This window comes from Balaenoptera physalus, assembly GCF_965194825.1.
Source record: "Balaenoptera physalus genome assembly, chromosome: 1".
In the NCBI taxonomy this organism is placed as follows: Eukaryota; Metazoa; Chordata; class Mammalia; order Artiodactyla; family Balaenopteridae; genus Balaenoptera; species Balaenoptera physalus.
Window position 1 is genome coordinate 188,763,720 of NC_138882.1, and position 24,837 is coordinate 188,788,556.

The 24,837-nt window shown below is 45.2% G+C and overlaps 1 protein-coding gene across 1 annotated transcript; it reads right to left on the bottom strand.

Annotated features, from left to right (window-relative positions):
- Positions 1–1,985: 1,985 nt before the first annotated feature.
- On the bottom strand, positions 1,986–20,026 carry RBP7 (retinol binding protein 7). Its single transcript, XM_082461589.1, has 4 exons — positions 19,883–20,026; positions 8,166–8,344; positions 7,945–8,046; positions 1,986–2,224 (listed from the first exon to the last, which is right to left on the bottom strand). Exons 1-4 carry the CDS (start codon positions 19,953–19,955, stop codon positions 2,174–2,176), a joined length of 405 nt encoding a protein of 134 aa, XP_082317715.1. The 5' UTR covers positions 19,956–20,026; the 3' UTR covers positions 1,986–2,173.
- Between the last annotated feature and the right edge of the window lie 4,811 nt (positions 20,027–24,837).

The following is a 24,837-nucleotide window of genomic DNA, read 5'->3' on the forward strand; positions in this document are numbered from 1 at the left end:
AGAGCCCACACACTCCAGAGCCGGTGCACCACAACTAGAGAGAAGCCTGCGTGCCACAAAGAAGAGCTCGAGTGCTGCAACTAAGACCCAATGCAGTCAAAAAATAAGTAAAAATAAATAAAATAAATAAATATTAAAAAACAAAACAGACATCTCAAGTTAGTGAATTTAGCACTTTTCTATGTATGGGAAGATGCAAGAGTCTGGGCCCATTGAAATAATTCCTTTGATATGCACCTTAGCTATCTAAGGCCAGTATCCTATTTTTCTCCATCCTGGGTCCCCTCAGGGTGCAAAGTTGGAGGCTGCCGCAGTGGCTGGTGGCTTGATGGCTGCAACATCCTTGATTTACTGATATGGCAGGCCACATTTTTCGTCCACACTTAAAACAAGAGCTATATCTGATACTCAGACTTTAACTTCCTATAGATTTCTGTCATCACCAGCAGATGGTAAGCTCCTATGGGCACAGACCTTTCCTCTGCTGTTGTCCACGGAATCCCTAAAGCCCAGCTTACAGCCTAGCACGTGGTGAGTACTCAGTGGCCGTGAGTCCTTCCCTGACTTGCCTTATCATCTGGCACAGATTCTATGGTCCATAAATTCCATCCATCTCGCCAAGTTGCTCCCCTCCAAGACTCCCTGAAACTACCACCACGTCACTTCTGCTTCTCACTGTCTGTACCCCTTTGCCTCTGCTGGTTCCAAAACCCTTCGCATGCTGCTTCAGTACCAGATGTGCTTCTAAACAATCCTCACCAAGATGGCAAAATCCTGCACCTCGCCTTATGGATAACTTGGGCATCTCAGAGAGCACTGAACACTCCCTCAAGCCTGAATGTTTCCTTCCTTTGCTTTCCTGATGCCTCCCTGTTTTTCCAGCCCCTCTGGTCCTGGGGCTGTGGGGTTTGTACCTCGGGTTTCTCTCTTCTCACTTTAAACATAATGTCCCGGATTTCTGTCATCACCAGCAGATGGTAAGCTCCTATGGGCACAGACTTCATCCATATGTGTAGTTTATATGCTCAACAACTTGTGCGTGTCTCCGGACCCATCTATCCATTGTCTCCTGGCAGCCTGGCTTTCACCCGGCACAGGCACCTCAGAATCTGAAGTTCTGACTCCACTTCTTTCTTCTGCTTGTGTTACCTTCTTTCTGATGGGCCTCACCCTTCCTATAGCAGCCTGAAACAAAAGAAAGCACCTCCCTTGATTCTTCCCCCTGCCAGCATCCCTAGATCTCATCCATCACCTTGGACTATAGATTCTGCCTCCTTAATAATTGGTTACTTCTCTCCAGTCCCAGGAGTCCTTTTCCCGTATTTGAGATCTGGGCTCCAGGTGATCCCGAATAATGTCACCTCACACTGTGATTTCCACCGGGCTTTCCAAACTGCCTCCTGATTTGCATCCCCCAGCCACAATCTTTCTTCCCTCTGCATTCAGAGTTACTTCCTTTGAGCCAACCTAATTGTGCATATCTGCTTAATACCCATCACCATCTTCCTATTACCTTGGGGACAAAAATCTCACCTCTTTACCCTAGCATTCAAGATTCTTCATAGTAGGGCCCCTGACTGTCATGTCAGTTTCCCCTACCATCTCTCCCCTCCCCACCCCACCCAATACACCCTAAGTTGCAGCTATAGCAATCTTTTCAGTTCTTCAAACATCCCTCCAACTTTTGCCTAGAATGCTTCCTGCTTACCTATGCTTCAGGTCCCAGCTTAAGGAGCACCTCCAGAAATACCGCAGACCCCTGCCACCACTTGCCCATCCCCAGATGTCAGGTTTGCCCCTCCTGAGCTCTCAAAGCTGCCTATACTTCTCACCACTGATCAGACTGTTTGTTTCCTCCATTTTCCTCACTAGACCTGGAAGACGGGAATTAAAACTTGTTCATTGGTGTGTCAGTGGTGTGCCTAGAAGGCTTCCAAATATTTCTGAAAATAAGGATATGCTAAATTTAGAAGGAAAAAGTCATAATCATTGGACAGGTTTATTGAAGCTGAGATGTTTTCTCACAATCCAAATGGCTTCTGGTACAGGATGTGACATCTTTCCGACCACAAGGCCCCATCCACGAAACCAGGACAGATCAACACCTGTTTATTCTGGAATATAATTCAGCATTAAGCTACTGCCACATGTGGACTCTGTGGTTGGATCCAGATCAAGCTCTCTGGAACGTTTGTTTGCACACTTCGCCTTCACAGAACATTTCCTAGGGGCAGGGAGGAAGGGAAGACGAAAGAAGATGAGTTGGCATGTGGTCTATTACTATTAGCCACAACACTTCTGACACCAGGTACGTGGTGTCTTTTCCAATCCCATGTCTCCAACCCTCTGACGCCAAACTGGATGGTCAAGAATTTTTCTTTTTTTAAATTTTCACTTTTACTTGTATCTTTCTTTCTCTTTTTAAAAAATATTTATTTATTTAGTTGCACCAGGTCTTAGTTGCGGCAGGCAGGCTCCTTAGTTGCAGCATGTGGGCTCCTCAGTTGCGACAGGAGGGCTCCTTAGTTGCGGCATGCATGTGGGATCTAGTTCCCTGACCAGGGATCGAACCCAGGCCCACTGCATTGGGAGCGTGGAGTCTTATCCACTGCTGGATGGCCAAGAATTTAATTCAGTTCTGACACTGAGGACCAGAGCTAGTGCAGACCCCACAGGTCAAGGGCTTAGTCTCATGAGATTGCCCTTATTTCAGACATCAGTCACAAGTCCCAGGCCACCCATACTTCCGACCAAACAACTGTAAATTGGGGATTCCCACAACCCCCTCCTCAGGTTCAATACTTTGCTAGAATGGCTCACAAAAACACTCTTTACTTGCACTTACAGGTTTATTGTAAAGGATGCAACTCAGGAAGAGCCAAACGGAAGAGATGCATAGGAGAAGGTATCCCGGGGAGTGGGGCGGTGGGGGTGGCATTTGGCAGGGCGGGCAGAACTCCAGGAGGGCTACCCTTCCAGCACTTCTATGTCTTTACCAACCAGGAAGCTCTCTGAACCCCCTTATGTAGAGGTTTTTATGGAGGTTTCATTACACAGGCATGATAGCTTAAATCATTGGCCATTGGTCATTAACTGAATCTCCAGATGCTCTTCCCTCACCCAAGCTCAGGGGCTGCGATGAGAGTTCCAGCCTGCTAATCCTTCCTTGATCTTTCTTGGGACCAGCCCCCATCCCGAAGCTATCTAGGATCCCCAGCCATCAGTCATCTCATTAGCACACAGAAGACACCCTCATTACTCTGAGATTCCAGGGGTTTTAGGAACCAGGTACAAAGACCAAATTTATTTATTGATTGATTGATTTTTGTATACTCTATTTTTTTTGAATTTTATCTTATTTATTTTTTTATACAGCAGGTTCTTATTAGTCATCCATTTTATACATCTTACTGTATACATGTCAATCCCAGTCTCCCAGTTCATCACCCCCACCCCCGCCACTTTCCCCCCTTGGTGTCCATACGTTTGTTCTCTACATCTGTGTCTCAATTTCTGCCCTGCAAACCAGTTCATCTGTACCATTTTTCTAGGTTCCACATATATGCGTTAATATATGATATTTGTTTTTCTCTTTCTGACTTACTTCACTCTGTATGACAGTCTCTAGATCCATCCATGTCTCTACAAATGACCCAATTTTGTTCCTTTTTATGGCTGAGTAATATTCCATTGCATATACGTACCACAACTTCTTTATCCATTCGTCTGTCGATGGGCATTTAGGTTGCTTCCATGAGCTGGCTATTGTAAATAGTGCTGCAATGAACATTGGGGTGCATGTGTCTTTTTGAATTATGATTTTCTCAGGGTATATGCCCAGTAGTGGGATTGCTGGGTCATATGGTAGTTCTACTTTTAGTTTTTTAAGGAACCTCCATATTGTTCTCCATAGTGGTGTTATCAATTTACATCCCACCAACAGTGCAAGAGGGTTCCCTTTTCTCCACACTCTCTCCAGCATTTGTTATTTGTAGATTTTCTGATGATGCCCATTCTAACTGGTGTGAGGTGATACCTCATTGCAGTTTTGATTTGCATTTCCCTAATAATTAGTGATGTTGAGCAGCTTTTCATGTGCTTCTTGGCCATCTGTATGTCTTCTTTGGAGAAATGTCTATTTAGGTCTTCTGTCCATTTTCTGATTGGGTTGTTTCCTTTTTTAATATTAAGCTGCATGAGCTGTTTATATATTTTGGAGATTAATCCTTTGTCCATTGATTCATTTGCAAATATTTTCTTCCATTCTGAGGGTTGTCTTTTCGTCTTGTTTGTAGTTTCCTTTGCTTTGCAAAAGCTTTGAAGTTTCATTAGGTCCCATTTGTTTATTTTTGTTTTTATTTCCATTACCCTAGGAGGTGGACCAAAAAAGATCTTGCTGTGATTTATGTCAAAGAGTGTTCTTCCTATGTCTTCTGCTAAGAGTTTTACAGTGTCTGGTCTTACATTTAGGTCTCTAATCCATTTTGAGTTCATTTTTGCATATGGTATTAGGGAGTGTTCTAATTTCATTCTTTTACATGTAGCTGTCCAGTTCTCCCAACACCACTTATTGAAGAGACTGTCTTTTCTCCATTGTATATCCTTGCCTCCTTTGTCATAGATTAGATGACCATAGGTGCGTGGGTTTATCTCTGGCCTTTCTATCCTGTTCCATATATCTATATTTCTGCTTTTGCGCCAGTACCATACTGTCTTGATTACTGTAGATTTGTAGTATAGTCTGAAGTCAGGGAGTCTGATTCCTCCAACTCCGTTTTTTCCCCTCAAGACTCCTTTGGCTATTTGGGGTGTTTTGTGTCTCCATACAAATTTTAAGATTTTTTGTTCTAGTTCTGTAAAAAATGCCACGGGTAATTTGATAGGGATTGCATTGAATCTGGAGATTGCTTTGGGTAGTATAGTCATTTTCATAATATTGACTCTTCCAATCCAAGAACATGGTATATCTCGCCATCTGTTTGTGTCATCTTTGATTTCTTTCATCAGTGTCTTATAGTTTTCTGAGTACAGGTCTTTTACCTCTTTAGGTAGGCTTACTCCTAGATATTTTATTCTTTTTGTTGCAGTGGTGAATGGGATTGTTCAAATATTTATTTTTATTGTATCACAGCTTGTAAGAATCATCCCAAGAGTATCCTTAGAGCAAGGGTCCTTCTATCCTCTGCTTAGGCAGAGTTCTTGGCTATGCCAAAGAAGGATGCATGCAGTTTGAACATTACTTCTTACAGCCAACTAATCTGAATCCTCAAACAAATTTGTGTTTTCTTTGTAGTTTCATGTTACATTTTTGTGATGGCAAGTTTCTTAACTTTGTTTTTATTTCCAGAAGAGTGTGAGATTTATCAATCTAAGAATCAAAATATCTTCAATGTCTTTGTAATCAAAGACTCCCCAGACTCTCAAATACCACCCATATCCAACTTTAAGATGAGTGCTCTCATTTTGTTTTCATGGATCTCACCTAGATTTCACATGTACGTTGAGACTTAAAAAAACATAGATTTGAAAGTACACATTCTTGTCAGACTTAGATTTGAAACTCTACTCTGCAACCTTGGGGAATTTCTAAATCTCAATCTCTTCATTTGTAAATGGGAAAAATAGTGTCCCTTTCACAGGATTGTCTTGAAGACTAAGTGAGAAAATGCACTCAAAGGATTTAGCTAAGTAATCACACACAAAATCATCACTCAAAAAATGTGGTGCAGTGGTTAAGAATCCGCCTGCGAATGCAGGGGACGTGGGTTCGAGCCCTGGTCTGGGAAGATCCCACATGCCGTGGAGCAACTAAGCCCGTGCGCCACAACTACTGAGCCTGCGCTCTAGAGCCCGCGAGCCACAACTGCTGAGCCCACGTGCCACAGCTACTGAAGCCCGTGCACCTAGAGCCCGTGCTCCACAACAAGAGAAGCCACTGCAATGAGAAGCCTGCGCACCACAGTAAAGAGTAATTGCTCACCGCAACTAGAGAAAGCCTGTGCGCAGCAATGAAGACCCAATGCAGCCGTAATTAATTAATTAATTAATTAAAAAAAATAAGCCATTGTAACATACCTGTATGGCAGGAAGAAATTCTCATTTTAAGAGCCATAATTAAGCCTTGATGTACAACTTTATACCCTCTAGATTATATTTAGAAATTATTGATTAGGTTGAGCTATAATTTGTATGGTCTTGAAGTGCTGGTGGCATAAGAAATTGATATACCCTTTTAGAAGCGAGTAAGGCAACAAAGTAGCAGGAGGCAATGATGTCTCTGACAACACTGATCCTCTCTGTGAATTCTTCCCAAGGGAATAAATCCATGCATGCAAAGAGGTCTGTTTATGTGAATTTAAGATAAGAAATAGCTGAAAACACCCTGAAATATTCCTGGACATTGAAATTAAGAAAATGTTTTACTAATATGAGAGTTCATGAACCTGATGGAATACTATGCAGCCAGTTTGCTATGTTATTATATGTATTCAATTTCTACATGATGAATTCAGTAGGGAAATTATTTAGAAACCTGGGATATATTTTCCTATTGAATGAAAAGGCAGAATATTCTAACAGACTGGATGGTAAGATACCAAATTGAAAACAGTGAGTTGGGATGGTAGGATTGCTGGTCATGGTTTCCTGTTTAACATTTTCTTTAATAATCTCATCAAAAATAAGAACACTCAACAAGAAAATACAAACAACCCCATCAAAATAATGGGCAGAGACCTAAATATACATTTCTCCAAAGAAGACATACAAATGGCCAATAGGCACATGAAAAGATGCTCAACATCACTAATTATTAGAGAAATGCAAATCAAAACTACAATGTGGTACCAGCTCACACCAGTCAGAATGACCATCATTAAAAAGTCTAAAAACAACATATGCTGGAGAGGGTGTGGAGAAAACGGGACCCTCTTACACTGTTGGTGGGAATGTCAATTGGTGCAGCCACTATGGAGAACAGTATGCAGTTTCCTTAAAAAAACTAAAAATAGAATTATCATATGACTCAGCAATCCCACTACTGGGCATATACCCAGAGAAAACCATACTTCAAAAAGACACATGCACCCCAATGTTCACTGCAGCATTGTTTACAATAGCCAGGTCATGGAAGCAACCTAAATGCCCATCAACAGATGAATGGATAAAGGAGATGTGGTACATATATACAATGGAATATAACTCAGCCATGAAAAGGAACAAAATTGATAATAATAATAATAAATTAATAAATACAAAAAAAGAATTATCATATGATCCAGCAATCCCACTTCTCAGCATATACCCAGACAAAACTATAATTCAAAAAGATACATGCACCCCTATGTTCATAGCAGCATTATTCACAATAGACAAGACATGGAAACAATCTAAATGTCCATTGACAGATGAATGGATAAAGAAGATGATACACACACACACACACACACACACACACACACACACACAATGGAATACTACTCAGCCATAAAAAAGAACAAAATAATGCCATTTGCAGCAACACAGATGCAACTACAGATTATCATACTAAGTGAAGTAAGTCAGACAGAGAAAAAGAAATATCATGATATCACTCATACGTGGAATCTAAAATATGACACAAATGAACCTATTTATGAAGCACAAACAGACTCACAGACATAGAGACCAGACTTGTGGTTGCCAAGGGTGGGGGGGAGGGAAGGGATGGACTGGGAGTTTGGGGTTAGTAGATGCAAACTATTACATATAGAATGGATAGACCACAAGGTCCTACTGTATGGCACAGGGAACTATACTCAATGTCCTGGGATAAACCATAATAGAAAAGAATATAAAAAAGAATATATATATAACTGAGCCACTTTGCTGCACAGCAGAAATTAACACATTGTAAATCAACTATACTTCAATAAAATTTAAAAAAAGACAAAACAGGGTGAGTACCAGGTGGAGTTGGTCCCCTTCAATCCAGTGGGTCCAGCCTCTGTTCTTCTTTTCCCCCTTCTGCACACAGGTGAGTCTGTCATTGTCCCAGATGACCAAGCTCTGCATGAGGGATGGGAGAAAATACTGGTTTGCTCTAGCAACATCCTCAGGTATTACTAGGGAAGGTGCCAAGGTAACCTTGCAAAACTAAAAGCCTGTGTTATTACTTTAATTTTTACCTTGCATTTTCTGTTATCCAGGCCTTTGTTATCCTCATCAAATTCTTCTCCAACTTTAAATTTCACAAGGTAGTTCCTGAAGCTGCTGTTTGTGTGGATGGTAAAAGAATCCCCATTCTGCTCAATCACTTTCTGTGGTTTCAGCAGCTTGGCTATCTTACGAGTGGCAAAGTCAATATCTTAAAAATAATTTTTTAGAAAGAAAAGAAGACATTTCAACATTTCCTTGAGATGCAAAAGCTAAGAACTTGGCAGCTGTCCTCAAAATCATTGCATTTGATGGCTAGTGTTGCTTTTACAATTTCAGCGTCGTTTCCTGACAAAAGTGGATCTACAGGGTCAGCTATCCTGGCAAATCTCCTTCCAGAGGCTGATTAAAAATCTTGAACAGGGGCTTCCCTGGTGGCGCAGTGGTTGAGAATCTGCCTGCCAATGCAGGGGACACGGGTTCGAGCCCTGGTCTGGGAAGATCCCACATGCCGCAGAGCAACTGGGCCCGTGAGCCACAACTACTGAGCCTGCGCGACTGGAGCCTGTGTTCCGCAACAAGGGAGGCCGCGATAGTGAGAGGCCCGCGCACCGCGATGAAGAGTGGCCCCCGCTTGCCGCAACTAGAGAAAGCCCTCGCACAGAAACGAAGACCCAACACAGCCAAAAATAAATAAATAAATAAATAAATAAAATTTAAAAAAAAAATCTTGAACAGCTTTCAGGGAAAGTTCATTTGGCTGGCTGTGTGTTAGGTGATGGATTTGAAGCTGGGCATGGCAGAGACAGTTCTGGGAATCCCCTCAGAGGTTGACAAGAGGACGAGGAAGCCAAGGGGGCTGGGCTCAGGCCACAATCCAGCTTCAGTCACAGCGATGCTGCCTTTTTCTGCTTTATACATTTACACTTCCAATTAAGACAGCATTTGAACAGTTTCTGAACACTGGGAAAAAAACAAAACAAAACAAAGCACCTCTAACAAAAAAGAAAAACAAATAGGGAATTCCCTGGCAGTTCAGTGGTTAGGACTTGGCGCTTTCACTGCCAAGAGCCTGGGTTCGATCCCTGGTCGGGGAACTAAGATCCCGCAAGCTGTGTGGTGCAGCCAAACAAAAAATTAATAATTTAAAAAAATTTTTTTAATTTTAAAAATTAAAACAAGAAAAAAAAGAAAAAAATTAAAACGAAAAAAGAGGAAAAAAAGCACCTCAAAAAAACATTGTAATCATGCAAATACTACTATACATTGAGAAATCTTTAATAAGCTTTAAAAAAGAGTCGCACACCGAAACATGGAATGCTGAGACGATCAGCGTTTTGGTATAGACAGCTCCCATTAAGTGGCTTTCAACCCATTATGTACTAGAGGTAAGGGTTGCTATTTTATTTTATTTATTTATTTATTTATTTATTTATTTATTTATTTATTTTTAACATCTTTATTGGAGTGTAATTATTTTACAATGGTGTGTTAGTTTCTGCTTTATAACAAAGTGAATCAGCTATATGTACACATATATCCCCATATCCCCTCTTGTGTCTCCCTCCCACTCTCCCTATCCCATCCCTCTAGGTGGTCACAAAGCACCCAGCTGATCTCCCTGTGCTATGCAGCTGCTTCCCACTAGCTATCTATTTTACATTTGGTAGTATATATAAGTCCATGTCACTCTCTCACTTCATCCCAGCTAGGGGCAGGACAGGAATAAAGACGCAGATGTAGAGAATGGACTTGAGGACACAGGGTTGCTATTTTTTTTAAAATACATTTTAAAGTAATAACTAGAATTATGACTTATAACATTATACCAGAACATATAAGATTTTTAGAAATTTCATGTAATGTCTGAAACATTTATATTAACATATTTCCATACAAATAACCCAAACAGGGTTGCTATTTTAAATAGGGAAGCCAAGTGCCATTTCAGCCAGAGCTGAGGGAGATGACGAAGTGAGCTGTAAGCTGTGCAGATCTGGAGGGAAAGAAGTGTAAGACAGAGGTCACAAGGATCCCAGGAAGGGCGTGCAGGATGGTCTCAGGAACACCCAGGAGCCTGGGGTGGCCGGAGCAGAATGAGGGGGAACGAGGAGGAGGAGGGGACCTAGAGATGAGATGCGAGGGGACAATAAGGACCATCGGACTTTAACCCAGAGCAAGATGGAGTCAGATGGGAGCCACCGGAATGTTTAGAGCAGGTGACACGATCTGACCTGATCAGGCAGCCACAGCTATATGCTGGCCCGTCACCCTGGACAATTCTGAGTCATAGGGCATGGTGCTCCTATTTAGGGATTGTCCTATTATGTATAATAAAGTTTTAGGAATCTTCATTTCAGAGACTTACGTACCTCATTGCAGGCAGCTTGGTCCCAGAGTTGACCCCTGTTTTAATTTGTTTCCCTAACAGATTCGGTTTTTCCTGACACGACTGCCACTAGGGGTTAGCTGTGCTTCCCAGGGCCGGGCGCCTCATACTTCCATTTCCAGCCTAGAAAACGTGGCCAAGCCCTGAGTAGGGGTCCTTCAGCATCTCATTAGCCCCCACCCATTTCTTTTGTCTTCTTAAAAATTTTTTCTCTTTTTTTGGCCTCACCATGCGGCTTGCGGGATCCTGGTTCCGTGACCAGGGATTGAGCCCGGGCAGTGACAGCGCGGAGTCCTAACCACTGGACTGCCAAGGAATTCCCAGTCCCACCCATTTCTAAGCTCAATGATAGTATAAATGTTTTAGAATGAAATAATGCCATTTGCAGCAACATGGATGGACCTAGAGATTATCATACTAAGTGAAGTAAGTCAGAAAGAGAAAGGCAAATACCATATGATATCACTTATATGTGGAATCTAAAATATAAATATCTACGAAACAGAAACAGTCTCACAGACATAGACTCACACCCCTCTTGTGGCTGGCAAGAGGGGTGGAGTGGGGGAGGGAAGGATTGGGAGTTTGGGATTAGCAGATGCAAGCTATTATATATAGGATGGATAAACAAGGTCCTACTGTATAGCACAGGGAACTATATTCAATAACCTGTGATAAACCATAATGGAAAAGAATATGAAAAAGAATACATACATATAACTCAATCATTGTTTTACAGCAGAAATCAACATAACATTGTAAATCAACTATACTTCAATAAAAATTTTTTTAAAGTTTTTTTAACCTAGAACTCAAGTTTTTATCATGAAATGCAAATGATCCAGTCTTTACTTGTTTTCAGCAATGTTTAAACATTGAGGCTAAACCCTTAAAATATTTATCCGATTATTAAAATGACCAAGCCAAATTTAAAATAGTTATCACTGACTTTCCTTAAACCCTATTCTGTATGTGGAACAAAAACAAACAAGAGGGCTTCCCTGGTGGCACAGTGGTTAAGAATCCACCTGCCAACGCAGGGGACTATGGGTTCGAGCCCTGGTCCGGGAGGATCCCACATGCCGCAGAGCAACTAAGCCCGTGCACCCCAACTACTGAGCCTGCGCTCTAGAGCCCGCGAGCCACAACTACTGAGCCTGCGTGCCACAACTACTGAAGCCCACCCGCCTAGAGCTCATGCTCCACAAGAGAAGCCACTGCAATGAGAAGCCTACGCACCTCAACGAAGAGTAGCCCCTGCTCACCGCAACTAGAGGAAGCCTGCGTGCAGCAATGAAGACCCAACACAGCCAAAAATAAATAAAATTTAAAAACCCCAAACAAGAATCCAAACTTTAGACAATTACTTTACATCAGTTATGCTTTTACCATCAGTGAGATGATTTGTTGCTAGTTAATTTATAATTAGTACTACTGTTACTGAAAGCTCAGCCTCTCTGTGCACCGGTGCCTAATCAAATCCCGGAGACAGAGTTTTGGATGAAGTAGAAAAGGAGAGCTTTATTGCTTTGCCAGGCAAAGGGGCACACAGCGGGCTTTGGCCTCGAAAAACTGTGTGTCCCAACCCCAGAGGATTTGATGAAGGGTTTTATAACAGTGGTTCAAAGGCGGGGAAGTCTCTGACAAGATCAGGGTGCGAGCAGGGCTTGCACTTCCTTAACCTCATCTCAGGTGGTCGTCTCCTCATCTTAATGAGCTTCTCAGGTCCCTTTAATCTCGCCTCAGGTGGTTTCTTGGCTGCTCCTCCCTTGATTAGCAACTGTTTGGAATCGCCCTTTGGAACTCAGGGAAGGTCATGGAGGCTGGAGTCCTGCCTACAAGAAATGGTGGACAGGACAGGGACTTCCCCGGTGGCGCAGTGGAATCTGCCTGCCAATGCAGGGGACACGGGTTTGAGCCCTGGTCCGGGAAGATCCCACATGCCACGGAGCAACTAAGCCCGTGCGCCACAACTACTGAGCCTGTGCTCTAGAGCCCACAAGCCACAACTACTGAGCCCGCCCGCCCTAGAGCCCGTGCTCCGCAGCAAGAGAAGCCCGCGCACCGCAAGGAAGAGTAGCCCCCGCTCGCCGCAACTAAAAAAAGCGCGCGCGCAGCAGCGAAGACCCAACACAGCCAAAAATAAATAAATAAATAAATAAATTAATTAAAAAAACCGGTGGACAGGGACTTCCCTGGTGGTCCAGTGGTTAAGGACCTGCCTTCCAATGCAGGGGACTCGGGTTTGATTCCTGGTTGGGGAAATAAGATCCCACATGCTGTGGGGCATCTAAGCCCACGCACCACAACTAGAGAGGAGCCCACACGCCGCCACTAGAGAAGCCTGTGACGCAACAAAAGATCGTGCATGCCGCAACTAAGACCCGACACAGCCAAATAAATAAATAAATATTTTTAAAAAAGAAGAAGAAATGGTGGACAAAAGAAGGCCTCCGTGCGCAGGCCCCACTCGGTTTCACTAACACATTGTAAGACTGTCACTTAACAGATTTGCAGTTGCAAGGCTGGCCTTTTTAAAGATCAAAATTTAAATTAGCTTAAGTTCTGGTCATTTTCTGCCAGGTCTACACTTACCATGACCTCAGTGGCCAAATGGCTTTAGTGCTCATAAGGCTTTTGTCCAGGTCAAACCGTGCTTTTCCATACCATTGGATTTTTAAGTAGGAAATAAGACATTCCAGCAGGAGGAAGAGACAATCTAAACGATGCACATCCTATTACAAGGATGTGTGTGAGCATACACATTTTAGGACAGGATCTCAAAGAGGCCAACACAACATATACTTTTCTAAACTTCATCTGTTCACATTAACCCTTCATCCCAAAGCCACTTCTAATCTTGAGGCAACGTGGGTCTTGGAGCCAAGAGATACTGGCTTTAAATCCAGTTTATGTGGTGACCTTGGACAAGCTGGTAACATCCCTGCCTTCTCATGTTCATGGGATTAAAGGGGGGTCCAGACAAGATGGTCAAGCCCTTGCAGGCATTATTAGCACAGGGTTCTTTGCTGCCTAGAGCTTCACACCTTGGGTCTTCCTTTGCTATTGTGGGGTCCCCCAAGAACTCCCAGATCCAGAGCTAGCTCCTCCAGACTTTAGAGCCCAAGCAAACTTTCTTCAACGTCCAAAGGACAAATTGTCTTTCTTCTCCCTGCAATTTGGCAGAAGCTAGGAAAGAGCAGTATCAGAGCCATGTTGGGGAGTTGCAGGATCAGCCCTAGTCAGAAAGGAGTAATTTTCCCCCTCAAAAGAGATGCTGGGGGACTTCCCTCGTGGCGCAGTGGTTAAGAATCTGCCTGCCAATGCAGGGGACACAGGTTCAAGCCCTGGTCCGGGAAGATCCCACATGCCACGGAGCAACTAAGCCCGTGCACCACAACTACTCACAACTAGAGTGAGCTTGCACTCTAGAGTTCGTGAGCCACAACTACTGAGCCTGCATGCCACAACCACTGAAGCCTGAGTGCCTAGAGCCCGTGCTCCGCACCAATAGAAGCCACCGCAATGAGAAGACTGCTCACCACAACGAAGAGTAACCCCTGCTCGCCGCAACTAGAGAAAGCCCATGTGCAGCAACGAAGACCAAGTGCAGCCAAAAATAAATAAATAAATAAATTTATTTTTTAAAAAAACAACCATAAACATTTTTAAAGGGAGAATCATTTGGGGAGGGGGTCAGAGTCTTTGCTATCTTCCACTGTGTGCAGACTTTCAGGGTGGTGTTCTAGGAATCTTGTGCTCAGTCTGAAGTTACCATCCTCTACCTGGGTGGAGACCTTAGTTCCTGCATAAGAACTCAAAGGTATTGTTATGTATATTCCTTGAGTAGGAACAAGGACCCTGCCCCAAGGCTGCACTATTGTTTCTTGACTGCTCCTCCTTTGTTTCTGCATTCCCTCCTTTCCCTGATAAGCAACTTGAATCTGATCTTTGGAACTCAGGGAAGGTCAAGGAAACTGAATGAAGCCTACTTCCTACAAATAAGAAAGGAGGGACACAGAAAGGATTTGTACCCATGAGGGCCCCCCAGGATTCTACTCAGTTTCAGAATCACCTAAGAATCTGGTTGAATGCAGATTCTGATTCCATAGATCCAGGATCTGGGATGAGGCACAAGTGTCTGCATTCTAAGGAGTTCTGCTGGTCCTTGAGTATGACTAACAAGACCCTACAATCATCTGGATCTGAGCCCCTATTTTGCCCAGGAAAAATGCATTGACCCTGGAGTCTATGTTTTTACACGTGGAAGGCAGAGGAGAGTGTTTGCCACACAAATAGCCATGTGTGCCAAATCATCTTCTTCCCAGGTTTTTGGCAACTGGCAATAGGTTTTAGGCTGATTTCAGCTATTGTATAAAATGCTAATGTAAGCTGATAGGTTAGGGGGTCCCCCAGAGAAAGAGAACCAGGCATGGCTTTCTTGACATAAGAGAAACCATTTTTAGCCTTGCCATTTTTATTTTTATATTTTTGGTGTTGCCTTTTATTTTTATTTTATTTTATTTTAGTTTTTGGCCATGCCATGTGGTATGTGGGGTCTTAGTTCCCCAGGGATTGAACCCACGCCCCCTGCATTGGAAGCACAGAGTCTTAATCACTGGACCGCCAGGGAAGTCCCATGGCCTAGACTTTTTGTGATCTAAACCTGGCCATATTGAGTGCCCTTGAGCAGGTCTTAGTAATTCAGGAACAAAGGAAAAGCAGTCAAGAAAAAATAGCTCAGCAATAAAACAGAGTCCTACTTCTGTAAGCAGCTATTTTGTCCCTTTCCTGCTTGCCTATTTCTGTTCCCCTTAAACCTTAATTATGACAATGAGATCACTAGGTAACATTTAACCTAACTCCTGACTTATGCTCTACTAAATGTTCACAATGCCTTGCCTAACCTGTTGATTCTTTCCCTAGATTAAAAGAAGTAGGAATGAAGAATTAAGTAAAGAATGACTAGTTTTCTACCCCCAGCAACTCCCTGAGCAAATTTACAGGCAGACCACACAGGCAAAATAGCATCCAAAGGAAGATCAGGAGAAGTCAGCAGGTTTGCAAGCAATGGAAAAATGATGAAGAATCTGACCTCCTACCTTAATAATTAACTGAGATTTTTTTCCCCCTTTTTCCCTTTAAAAACTTTCATGGCTGAGCATAATCTTTGGAGTTGGTTTTGGGACATGAGTCCACGTTCTCCCCAGATTGCCAGCTTTTCTGATTAAAGCAACTTCTCTTTCTACCAACAGTTGCCTCTTTAGTATTGGCTTTTGAGCAGGAGAAGCTGAACCTGAGTTTGGTAACAATTCCTCCTCAAGGAATATACAGAACAATCTGATACAGTCTTAGTTCCACAGGAACTAAGGCCCCCACCCAGGTGGAGGATGGAATGATGGTGTTGACCCTCCTGAGGTGAATCAACTAAAGCTTGGACTCTGCCCAATTCTACGCTGACTTCTCCTCTGCTCAAACCCCTTCATGAATATGCATATACCCTTAGCTTAAAACTTCACCAATTTTGCTATTCAGGGAGACACTGCTTTGGGAAAGATCCGCAGTGTTGTCCTTACTTGCTGCAAGAAATAATAAATCCTTTCTTCTCCTGATCTTTGGCTTGGTCACCCACCAAGAGGCGAACCCAGTTTTCAGGTAACACTAAGAGATCCCTTGGTTTGTATTTTAGACACTCTTTAGAATATCAAACCTGATCCAACCACCTCTGACAGACGGGGAATCTAAATGAACTCAGAGGTTATATGACTTTGATTCTATTACCAACAATCAGCGGCTAGTTATCTGGGTTTCCAGTTTGGTGCTCTGTTATACTAACTAGCCTCTACTCCAGCATCCTTAGCACACTTATATTTCTTTTGGGAAACAGACTGCAAATAAGAGTTCATGTGTTGTCTGAATCTAGTATCTTTCTGGAACCTGAACCAAATGTAAAAAAAGGATTAGTGAGGCAGGATATTGACTCAATACTCTATGGCTTAATCCTTTGTGAAATGGGTTGGATGATAAATGAATATAGCTAATGTAAATAAATAGCCTCTGTTGGCCTCTAGGATCTAATACAGTGGCAGATAATTGATAAGCTTCTACTGAAATCACGAAAAAGAAAGTATCAAACGGGGTCATAGCAGAGCGTAAAGAAAAGCAGGACAGTACTGGGGACAGGTGAAGGATTCCATGAATACACATCTGAAAAACACTAATTACAACACTCAGAAGGCTGCTTTGCGGTACGTGACAGGCTTAACAAAAGATGTCTTTGCACACTTGAAATGTTGACTCTGACTCCATTCCCTGTTTTCTTCTCTAAGAAATTTGCTCTAAAAGCCATGGAGGGCCTTCCCTGGTGGTCCAGTGGTAAAGAATCCACCTTCCAATGCTGGGGACGTGGGTCAATCCCTGGTCGGTGAACTAAGATCCCACATGCCACGGGGCAAGTAAGCCCGCACGCCGCAACTACTGAGTTCGAGCGCCTCAGCTAGAGAGGCCCCCCTGCTGCAAACTACAAAGCCCAGGCCCTCTGGAGCCTGTGCGCCACAACTAGAGAGAGAAAACCTGCATGCCACAACTAGAGAGACGCCTGTGTGCTGCAACGAAGAGCCCGCACCACAACGAAAGATCCCGCATGCCGCAACGGACCCAACGCAGCCTAATAAATAAATAAATAAATGCCAGCCATGGAAATGGTTAAAGAGAAAGCATAGCAAGGCAAAATTCAAAGCCATCTCCCCATCTTTAGCACTTTATCTTTCATAAAGAAGCCAGATACTAGCCCGAGAAACCAGGGAAGAAAGCACTTATGGTCACATTTGGGGGTGAGGAGATAAGAACATTATCAGGATTTACTGCCTTTGGGAAAAATCATCATTAATTCCTTCTTATGAATGGGAAAGAGAGGAAATGAGATTCAGGTGAAGGGTAGTAGAATATGCCACCCTCAGATATGCCACTTTGTCATACTGACTATTTTGAAATGAAGACGATTGGGAAGCAGATAGAAGAAAAACTCTCTGCCCTTCCCCCAGAAGCAGGACATAACTGTGTAAATGTGTCCCCCCCACCTCTGTACCTGGTTGGACAGAAGTTAGGGAGACAACACTAGATTCCTATCAGCCTAGAGATGGCATCAGAATTTACATAATAAACTTTACTAACTAGCTCTCATTTTCCATTAGTTCCTCCATGTATTTATTTATCTTCCCACCATTTGCCACCCCTAGAAAGTCAAAGCCCTTTTCTTTGTCTTGTCACTTCTCTACAAAATTATTACTCTTTGCTAAGATGCCACATAACCAAGTTCTAACCACTCTGAGATGCTCATCACTGAATGTTCCTGTGTGTATTCACCGTGCATGTGCTAACAAACTTCTCTTTGTGTCTTGTTACTCTTTTTTTAATAATTAATTAATTAATTAATTTTTGGCTGCATTGGGTCTTCGTTGCAGTGCGCGGGCTTCTCATTGCAGTGGCTTCTCTTGTTGCGGAGCACGGGCTCTAGGCACTCGGGCTTCAGTAGTTGTGGCACGCGGGCTCTAGAGCGCAGGCTCAGTAGTTGTGATGCACAGGGCTTAGCTGCTCCGCGGCTTGTGGGATCTTCCCGGACCAGGGCTTGCACCCATCTCCCCTGCAATGGCAGGCGGATTCTTAACCACTGGGCCACCAGGGAAGTCCCTACTCTGTCTTTTTTAGTCTAATTTACAGGGCCCCCAGCCAATGAACCTAAAATGGGTAGAGGAAAAATACTTTTTCCTTGCCTATGAGGTTTTGTGTCAGTATGAATCAGATTTAGCTTGAGAAGTTCCAGACTTCCCTACTTAGTGTGAGAAAGGGAGGGGAGAATCTTACCATATGCTGGGAGATCTTAAAAACACACGGGAGCCTCAGAATCGTACGTTTCAAAGTGGTTAAAATGGCCGATTTTATGTTATATTTATTTTAGCACAATTAAAAGAAAAAAGAAAAAAAAATGGACCCCCCCTGCTCTCAGTTTACAGATGGAGAAACTGAGGCCCAGGTCAGATAATGAGGAGGCGGAGCCAGAGCAGCCCCCAGCCCCCTAGACTCCCAGCAACTCTGGCCCAGCTGTCAATAGCGCCCCTGATGGGTGTCATTTAGGCGAAAGTGCTTGGCACAGAGTAGGTGTGAACCTACTCTGAACCATCAAGTCTGAAGAATTAAACTAAGGGCAGGACGAACTAAGAATCGGTACAGAAGGGAGGCGTTCTACAGTCCCGACAGGAAATAAACTCTCGAGGTCCTCTGGCAAGCAAGGTCATTGGCCGGGGCCCCACCGCCCCCCTACGCACCCTGGAGGCCCCCGCGTTCCCTTCCCTCCGAGCCTAGAGCGCCGGAGCCCAAGCCGGGCCGGGGGCGGTGGAAGCGACCCCTCCAGGCGCCCACCCACAGTCCTTCCGGCTGGAATTGGGCCCCGGGGTGGGGGGGACGGGGTAGTGGCCTCGAAGGGGTCTGGGTTTCTTGACCCCCCTCAAGCCCTCGAGGTTAGGAGAAGCCAGAAAAGTAAAGATTTCAAACGTAGGTCCCGAACTCCACCGGGCACCAGAGTCACCTGGGGGCGCGGGCGCGGCCGGAGACCGGCTGGGGAAGGTCCTCTGGGGCCCGGGAATCCGCGTCCCGGACCAGCTCCAGGTGATGCCGGTGCTGCCGGCCGGGACCTCCCCGGGACGGCCCCTGGACTCGCGGAATCCCAGAGTCACCGCCCGGAGCCTCGCGTTAAAGCGGCTGCGCAGCGAGGTTCTCCCGGGAGGGGCTTTGGGCCGGGGCGCCCCCTCACCCGGGTGGACCCCCATCGTGTCCCCGAGCCTCCCAGCGACGTGGGCCCATGCCACCCGCGCCCCCGCCTGCTTGGAAGTCCGCGATAGGACAGGAGCCTCGGCCGCGGGGTAGAGACGCACGGGGCACCGGCGGACAGACAGGAGGACAGGCAGAGAGACTCGCGGACGGGGGAGAAAGAAGGACGGGGAGCGGGTGGGCGGACGGCGGACAGGAGGGAGGACGGGAGGGACCGGGACATGGGCAGGCGGGTGGGGGGCAAGGGGATGGGGGAGACCGAAGGATGGGGGGACAGGCAGACCGACTGGAGGACTGACAGACGGACGGGGGTGGGAGACCGACGGTCAGACGGACGGACAGCGAGACGGAGGATGGACGGGGGTGGGGAAGCGGGGGAACCGGTGGATCCTCAGGCAGACGGGGGGACGGACGGACGGACGGACGAGGGTGAGGGGAGACAGGGAGACTGACCCACAGGCCAGCCCGGCCTCCTCCGCCCTGAGCCGGACGCGCGGCCGGAGCCCGAGGCCCCCGCACGGCCCCCGGCCCTACCTAGGGCCAGCATGTAGCCCTCCAAGTTGTCGCTGCTGAGCAGGTTCCAGGTGCCGCTGAGGTCGGCGGGCATGGCGGGGCTGGGGCGGCACTGGCGCTGGGCGGTGGGGACCCGGGAGGTAAATGTGTGGCCGGGGAGGCGGGACCGGGGCGGGGCCGCGCGGGAACCGCGCCCGGAGGAGCTGTGCGGGGAGCCCTCCCCACCCGAAGCCTCCTTCGCCACGCGCTCCTGGATTTCTGCTACCTCCCTTTCGGAGATAGCTCAGTTTTCCCTCGGGCTTCCTACTCTCTGCTTTAACTCCAAACCGTGATCACGGCCACACTGTTTTCTCTGCCTACACATTACTAACCAAGGGATCTCCTTCAAAGGCATGGCATTGATTACTGTGTCAGCTGCAAATAATATGCCAATAAATCCAACTCTAGTGGTATCAATAAACAGGGGGTTATTTTCCTTACCTATCAAGCAGTCCTTGGGATAAGCAGTTGCCGGTGATGATACGGCAGCTCCATTGTCACGGAAGTGGCACCTCTGTGCTTCTCCTGGCTCTGTGATTCCTGCCGGTTACCTCACTGGGATGAGTTGGCTGCTGGGTTTCCAGCCGGAACATCCACATTCAAGGTGGGAAAGAAGGGGTAGAGCACCACCTGCCATTATCCCTTCATCAGATTTCTGTTTACCCTCATTGGCCCAAACTGTGTCTTATGCTACTTTTAACTGCAAGGGAGCCAGGGGAATCTAGTATCTAGTCTTTAGCCTTGTCAGTACAGAAAGGCCAAAGAGTAAGGTGTTGGGAATGTGGGCTAACCTATAATATAGCCACAAACACCCTCTCTATAGGCTGGCTCCAAGACTTATCTGTCCATTTCTTTTCTTTTTTTTCTATTTAAAAAAGAAAATTTTATTGGAGTATAGTTGATTTACAATGTTGTGTTAGTTTCAGGTGTACAGCTTATCTGTCCATTTCTGATCTCTCCCGTGAGCTCCAGACTCAAGTATATTAATAGCCAACATTTATTGAGTGATTACTATGTGTATTATCATTTATCACAAAATCCTACCTCTCCAATAGTTAACTTTAGTATCTCCATTTGACAGAGACAAAACCTGAGACAAAGAGAGGTTAAGTAACTTGCCCAAGTTCATACAGTTGGTGGAAGAGTCTGGATTCGATCTCAGGCAGCCTGACTCCAGAGCTCATGTGTCACCTCTCACTGCTTAAGATGCCTCTCGATGTCTCCCCTTGGATGACTTAAAGGCATTCGAATGTAATATATCCAAGGCAGAAAGCATAAAACAAAATTATTCCTTGGCTTTCCTCATCTCCATAAATTGTACCACTAGTCACCCGGTTGCTTAAGCCCAAAGCCCATTTAGACACTGGAGTTCTCCCTTCTCTGCTCACCCATATCCAATCCATCAGCAAATCCTGCTGGTTCTTCCAACCTAACCCAAGCCACCATCCTGTCTTGCCTCTTCCCTGGACTTGCTGCTTCAACTCCTGATCCCACCAAACCATTCTCCATCCTGCAGTCAGGCAAGCTTTTGAGAAATGTAGTTCAGATCTTCTTACCCTCAAGCTGAAAATGCCTCAGTGTTGTCCCACTTTTCGTAAGAGGAAATTGCACTCCCTCCCATGGTTCATAAAGCCATTTCTGATTGGGTTTCTGGATACTTCTCCTACATCATTACACTCTGTCTCCCTGGGCTCAGCAACTCCAATCATACCAGTTTTGTCGTGGTGGTGATTCCGTGCAGAGGTCAAACCCTTTCTTTCTTCGCAGTCTTTGCATACAGTGTTCCCTCTTCCTGGGAGGTTTTTCCTCCTGGTTTTTGCATGGTTAGCTCCTCTGGCTTCCAGTTCAAAAGTCACTATTAGAGAAACAGTCATTTTTAACCATGCTCTTCACGGAGAAGAATTTTCCCTAAACATCCTGTTTGGTTTTTTTTTTCCAACCCTATTTCTTCCTCATGGAGGTGGAATGAGTTACCTGGTTGGGGGAAACTAGGGTGACCACCCATTACGGTTTCCCCAAGACTGAAGGAGTCCCAGGGCATGGAACTTTCATTACTAAAACTGGAAAAGTTCTAGGAAAACTGGAATGAGTTGCTTGCCCTACGGACAACAGCCATTGAAGAATTTTATCCACTAGGTAGTTAGTCTATCAAATATTGTAAACACAGGGTATCTCAGTATTTTCTTCTCCCTTTTGACATGGACTTGAGGGTGTGTCTATTTCACAGACCTGAACTTTCTCTCAGATAGACTGCCTAGACTGGGGGAGTTAGTATATAATTTATTCTTGCCTCTCCCAACTCAATGGCTTAAAATAATACAGGTCATTAATTGGCTCACAGATCTGCAGTCTGGGGAGGGCTCACAGGGCATGGCTCATCTCAGCTCCATGTGGCATTAGCTGGGGTACCTTGACTCCAGTTGGGAGGGCTAGAGAAGCCACCTCCCAAATGGATCCATCTCACGGCTATCTGTTGGCTGGGAGCCCAGCCAGGCCTGTGGGCTGTGGGCCAGGTTCCTTTCCATGTGGGCCTCTCCATGGGCTGCTTGGGCTCCCTCAAGCAGGGATAGCTGGGCTCTAAGAGGGAGCATCCCAAGAGAACCAGGAAGATGCTGTACCATCTTGACCTAGTCTGAGAAGTCATATAACATCACTTCCACCAAAGTCCAAGGCCCACTGTGATTCAAAGGGAGGGAACAGGGCTTCCCTGGTGGCGCAGTGGTTGAGAATCTGCCTGCCAATGCAGGGGACACGGGTTCGAGCCCTGGTCTGGGAAGATCCCACATGCCACGGAGCAGCTGGGCCCGTGAGCCACAACTACTGAGCCTGCGCGTCTGGAACCTGTGCCCCGCAACGGGAGGGGCCGCGATAGTGAAAGGCCCGTGCACCGCGATGAAGAGCGGTCCCCGCACCGCGATGAAGAGTGGCCCCCACTTGCCGCAACTAGAGAAAGCCCTCGCACGAACCGAAGACCCAACACAGCCAAAAATAATAAATAAATAAATAAATAAATAAAAAGTAGCTACAAAGGGAGGGAACATGGACCTCATCCCTCAGTGTCACACTGTAAAAGGAGCACGTGATGGGGACTTCCCTCCCTGGTGGTGCAGTGGTTAAGAATACACCTGCCAATGCCGGGGACATGGGTTCGAGACCTGATCCGGGAAGATCCCACATGCCGCGGAGCAGCTAAGCCCATGCACCACAACTACTGAGCCTGCGCTCTAGAGCCTGCGAGCCACAACTACTGAGCCTACGTGCCGCAACTACTGAAGCCCGCACGCCTAGAGCCCGTGCTCCGCAGCAAGAGAAGCCACTGCAACGAGAAGGCCGCGCACCGCAACAAAGAGTAGCCCCTGCTCGCCGCAACTAGAGAAAGCCTGCGTGCAGCAACGAAGACCCAATGCAGCCAAAAACAAATTAATAAAAAAAAAAAAAAAAAAAAAAAGGAGCACGTGAGATGGGAGCTTCTCGTAATAGCCATCTTGGAAAACACCATCTGTCAGTTACCAATCCCTCTTTTGACCCTCACACTAAGCTACAACTTCTAACCTGGATTTTATCAGTCATAAGGGTGCTATTTTGGGAATTCCCTGGTGGTCCAGTGGTTAGGACTCGGCACTTTCACTGCCGGGGCCCTGGTTTGACCCCTGGTTGGGGAACTAAGATCCCACAAGCCTCGAGGTGTGGCAAAAAAGGTGCTATTTTGGTTCTCCACTTATTGTTTCTTTTGTCTTATTTTTCCATTAGTTTAGAAGTTGAACAGAGAAATATTTGGATCTCTTCAAATATCTGAGTCACCTTCTCAGAACAGCCTTCTTGATCTACATTTACTCTGTATCACATCTCTGCTTATATCCTTCAAATTATCATAATCCATAATTATCTTTTCTCGCTTTGTTTACTGACTACCTTTTTCATTAAAATGTCAAGGGCAGAGACCATGTTCATCTTATTCACCTCTATAGTATCCCCAGTGCCTAGTACAGTGCCTGGCAAGTGCTTAATAAATGTTTGTTGAATGAATGGCTATGACCTTTCCAAAGGAGAAATACCATTTTTATTGAGGAAACCATAGTGGCACTCACTGCCTTGCTCAGATGAGGCTATTGATTCTCATAAGTATGAAACATTGATTCCTTTGGTGGAACATGACAGGATGATATCAAGTCCTGGGATTAGATATACTTTGCCACGTAAAGGGCACAGAACGAAGAACTCTGACCAGATTTCTGGAGCATGAAACCTGTTTAAATTCCAGATGACTAAAGGAACAGGACATGGAGAAATCACATTTCCTTCCTATCCTTAAAATCTGATTGTTCTAAATGTTGGCCTGAAAATGAAAGTCACAGAAATAACTAATAATAGTTCTAGCAATTGTGCTGGTTGGTATGGCTTTTGGCCAGCTTGAGCAAGGGCCATCTATTAGGGAGAGGGTTGAATTTTAGTTGAAGTGGACATAGATTGGACTTGTCCATGGGAGAAGGAATCATTTTCTCCTCTGCAATTTCAAGATCTTTCTTCTAGACTAAGACCAAAGTTATCTCTGGAAAGGAAAGAGAAAGTTATCTGGCCAAATTTGAGCCCTTTCTTTCCTTCTATTTGATACTGGCAAAGTAAACCATAAAATTAGAGCCAAGATGACGTCCTAATCTGGTGTACAAGCACTGCTTCTCCTAGACAGTAATGGATGGGAATGATGGGGGACACTTGATGGAGTCTGATACTGGTCCAGCAAAGAATGGCGTGGACAGTAGTTAACTTCACCCCATCCATACCTCCCCTCCCTAACGCAAGGAGCCAACACCATCAGGGAGCTCGGTGCAGTTCCAGGGATGAGACCTGGATACACAGGGGTTCATTATACTTTTATCACTAATTCTATGTTTGAAAATTTCCCTTATGTTTTAAAATGTAATTGTCATCATGATACT

Coding starts and splice junctions, on each gene's coding strand:
- RBP7 (XM_082461589.1), bottom strand. CDS start 19,955: ATGCCCGCCGACCTCAGCGGCACCTGGAACCTGCTCAGCAGCGACAAC. Junction 8,345..19,882: donor GGGCTACATGCTGGCCCTAG/GTAGGGCCGGGG, acceptor ATTATTTTTAAG/ATATTGACTTTGCCACTCGT. Junction 8,047..8,165: donor TGGATAACAGAAAATGCAAG/GTAAAAATTAAA, acceptor TCCCTCATGCAG/AGCTTGGTCATCTGGGACAA.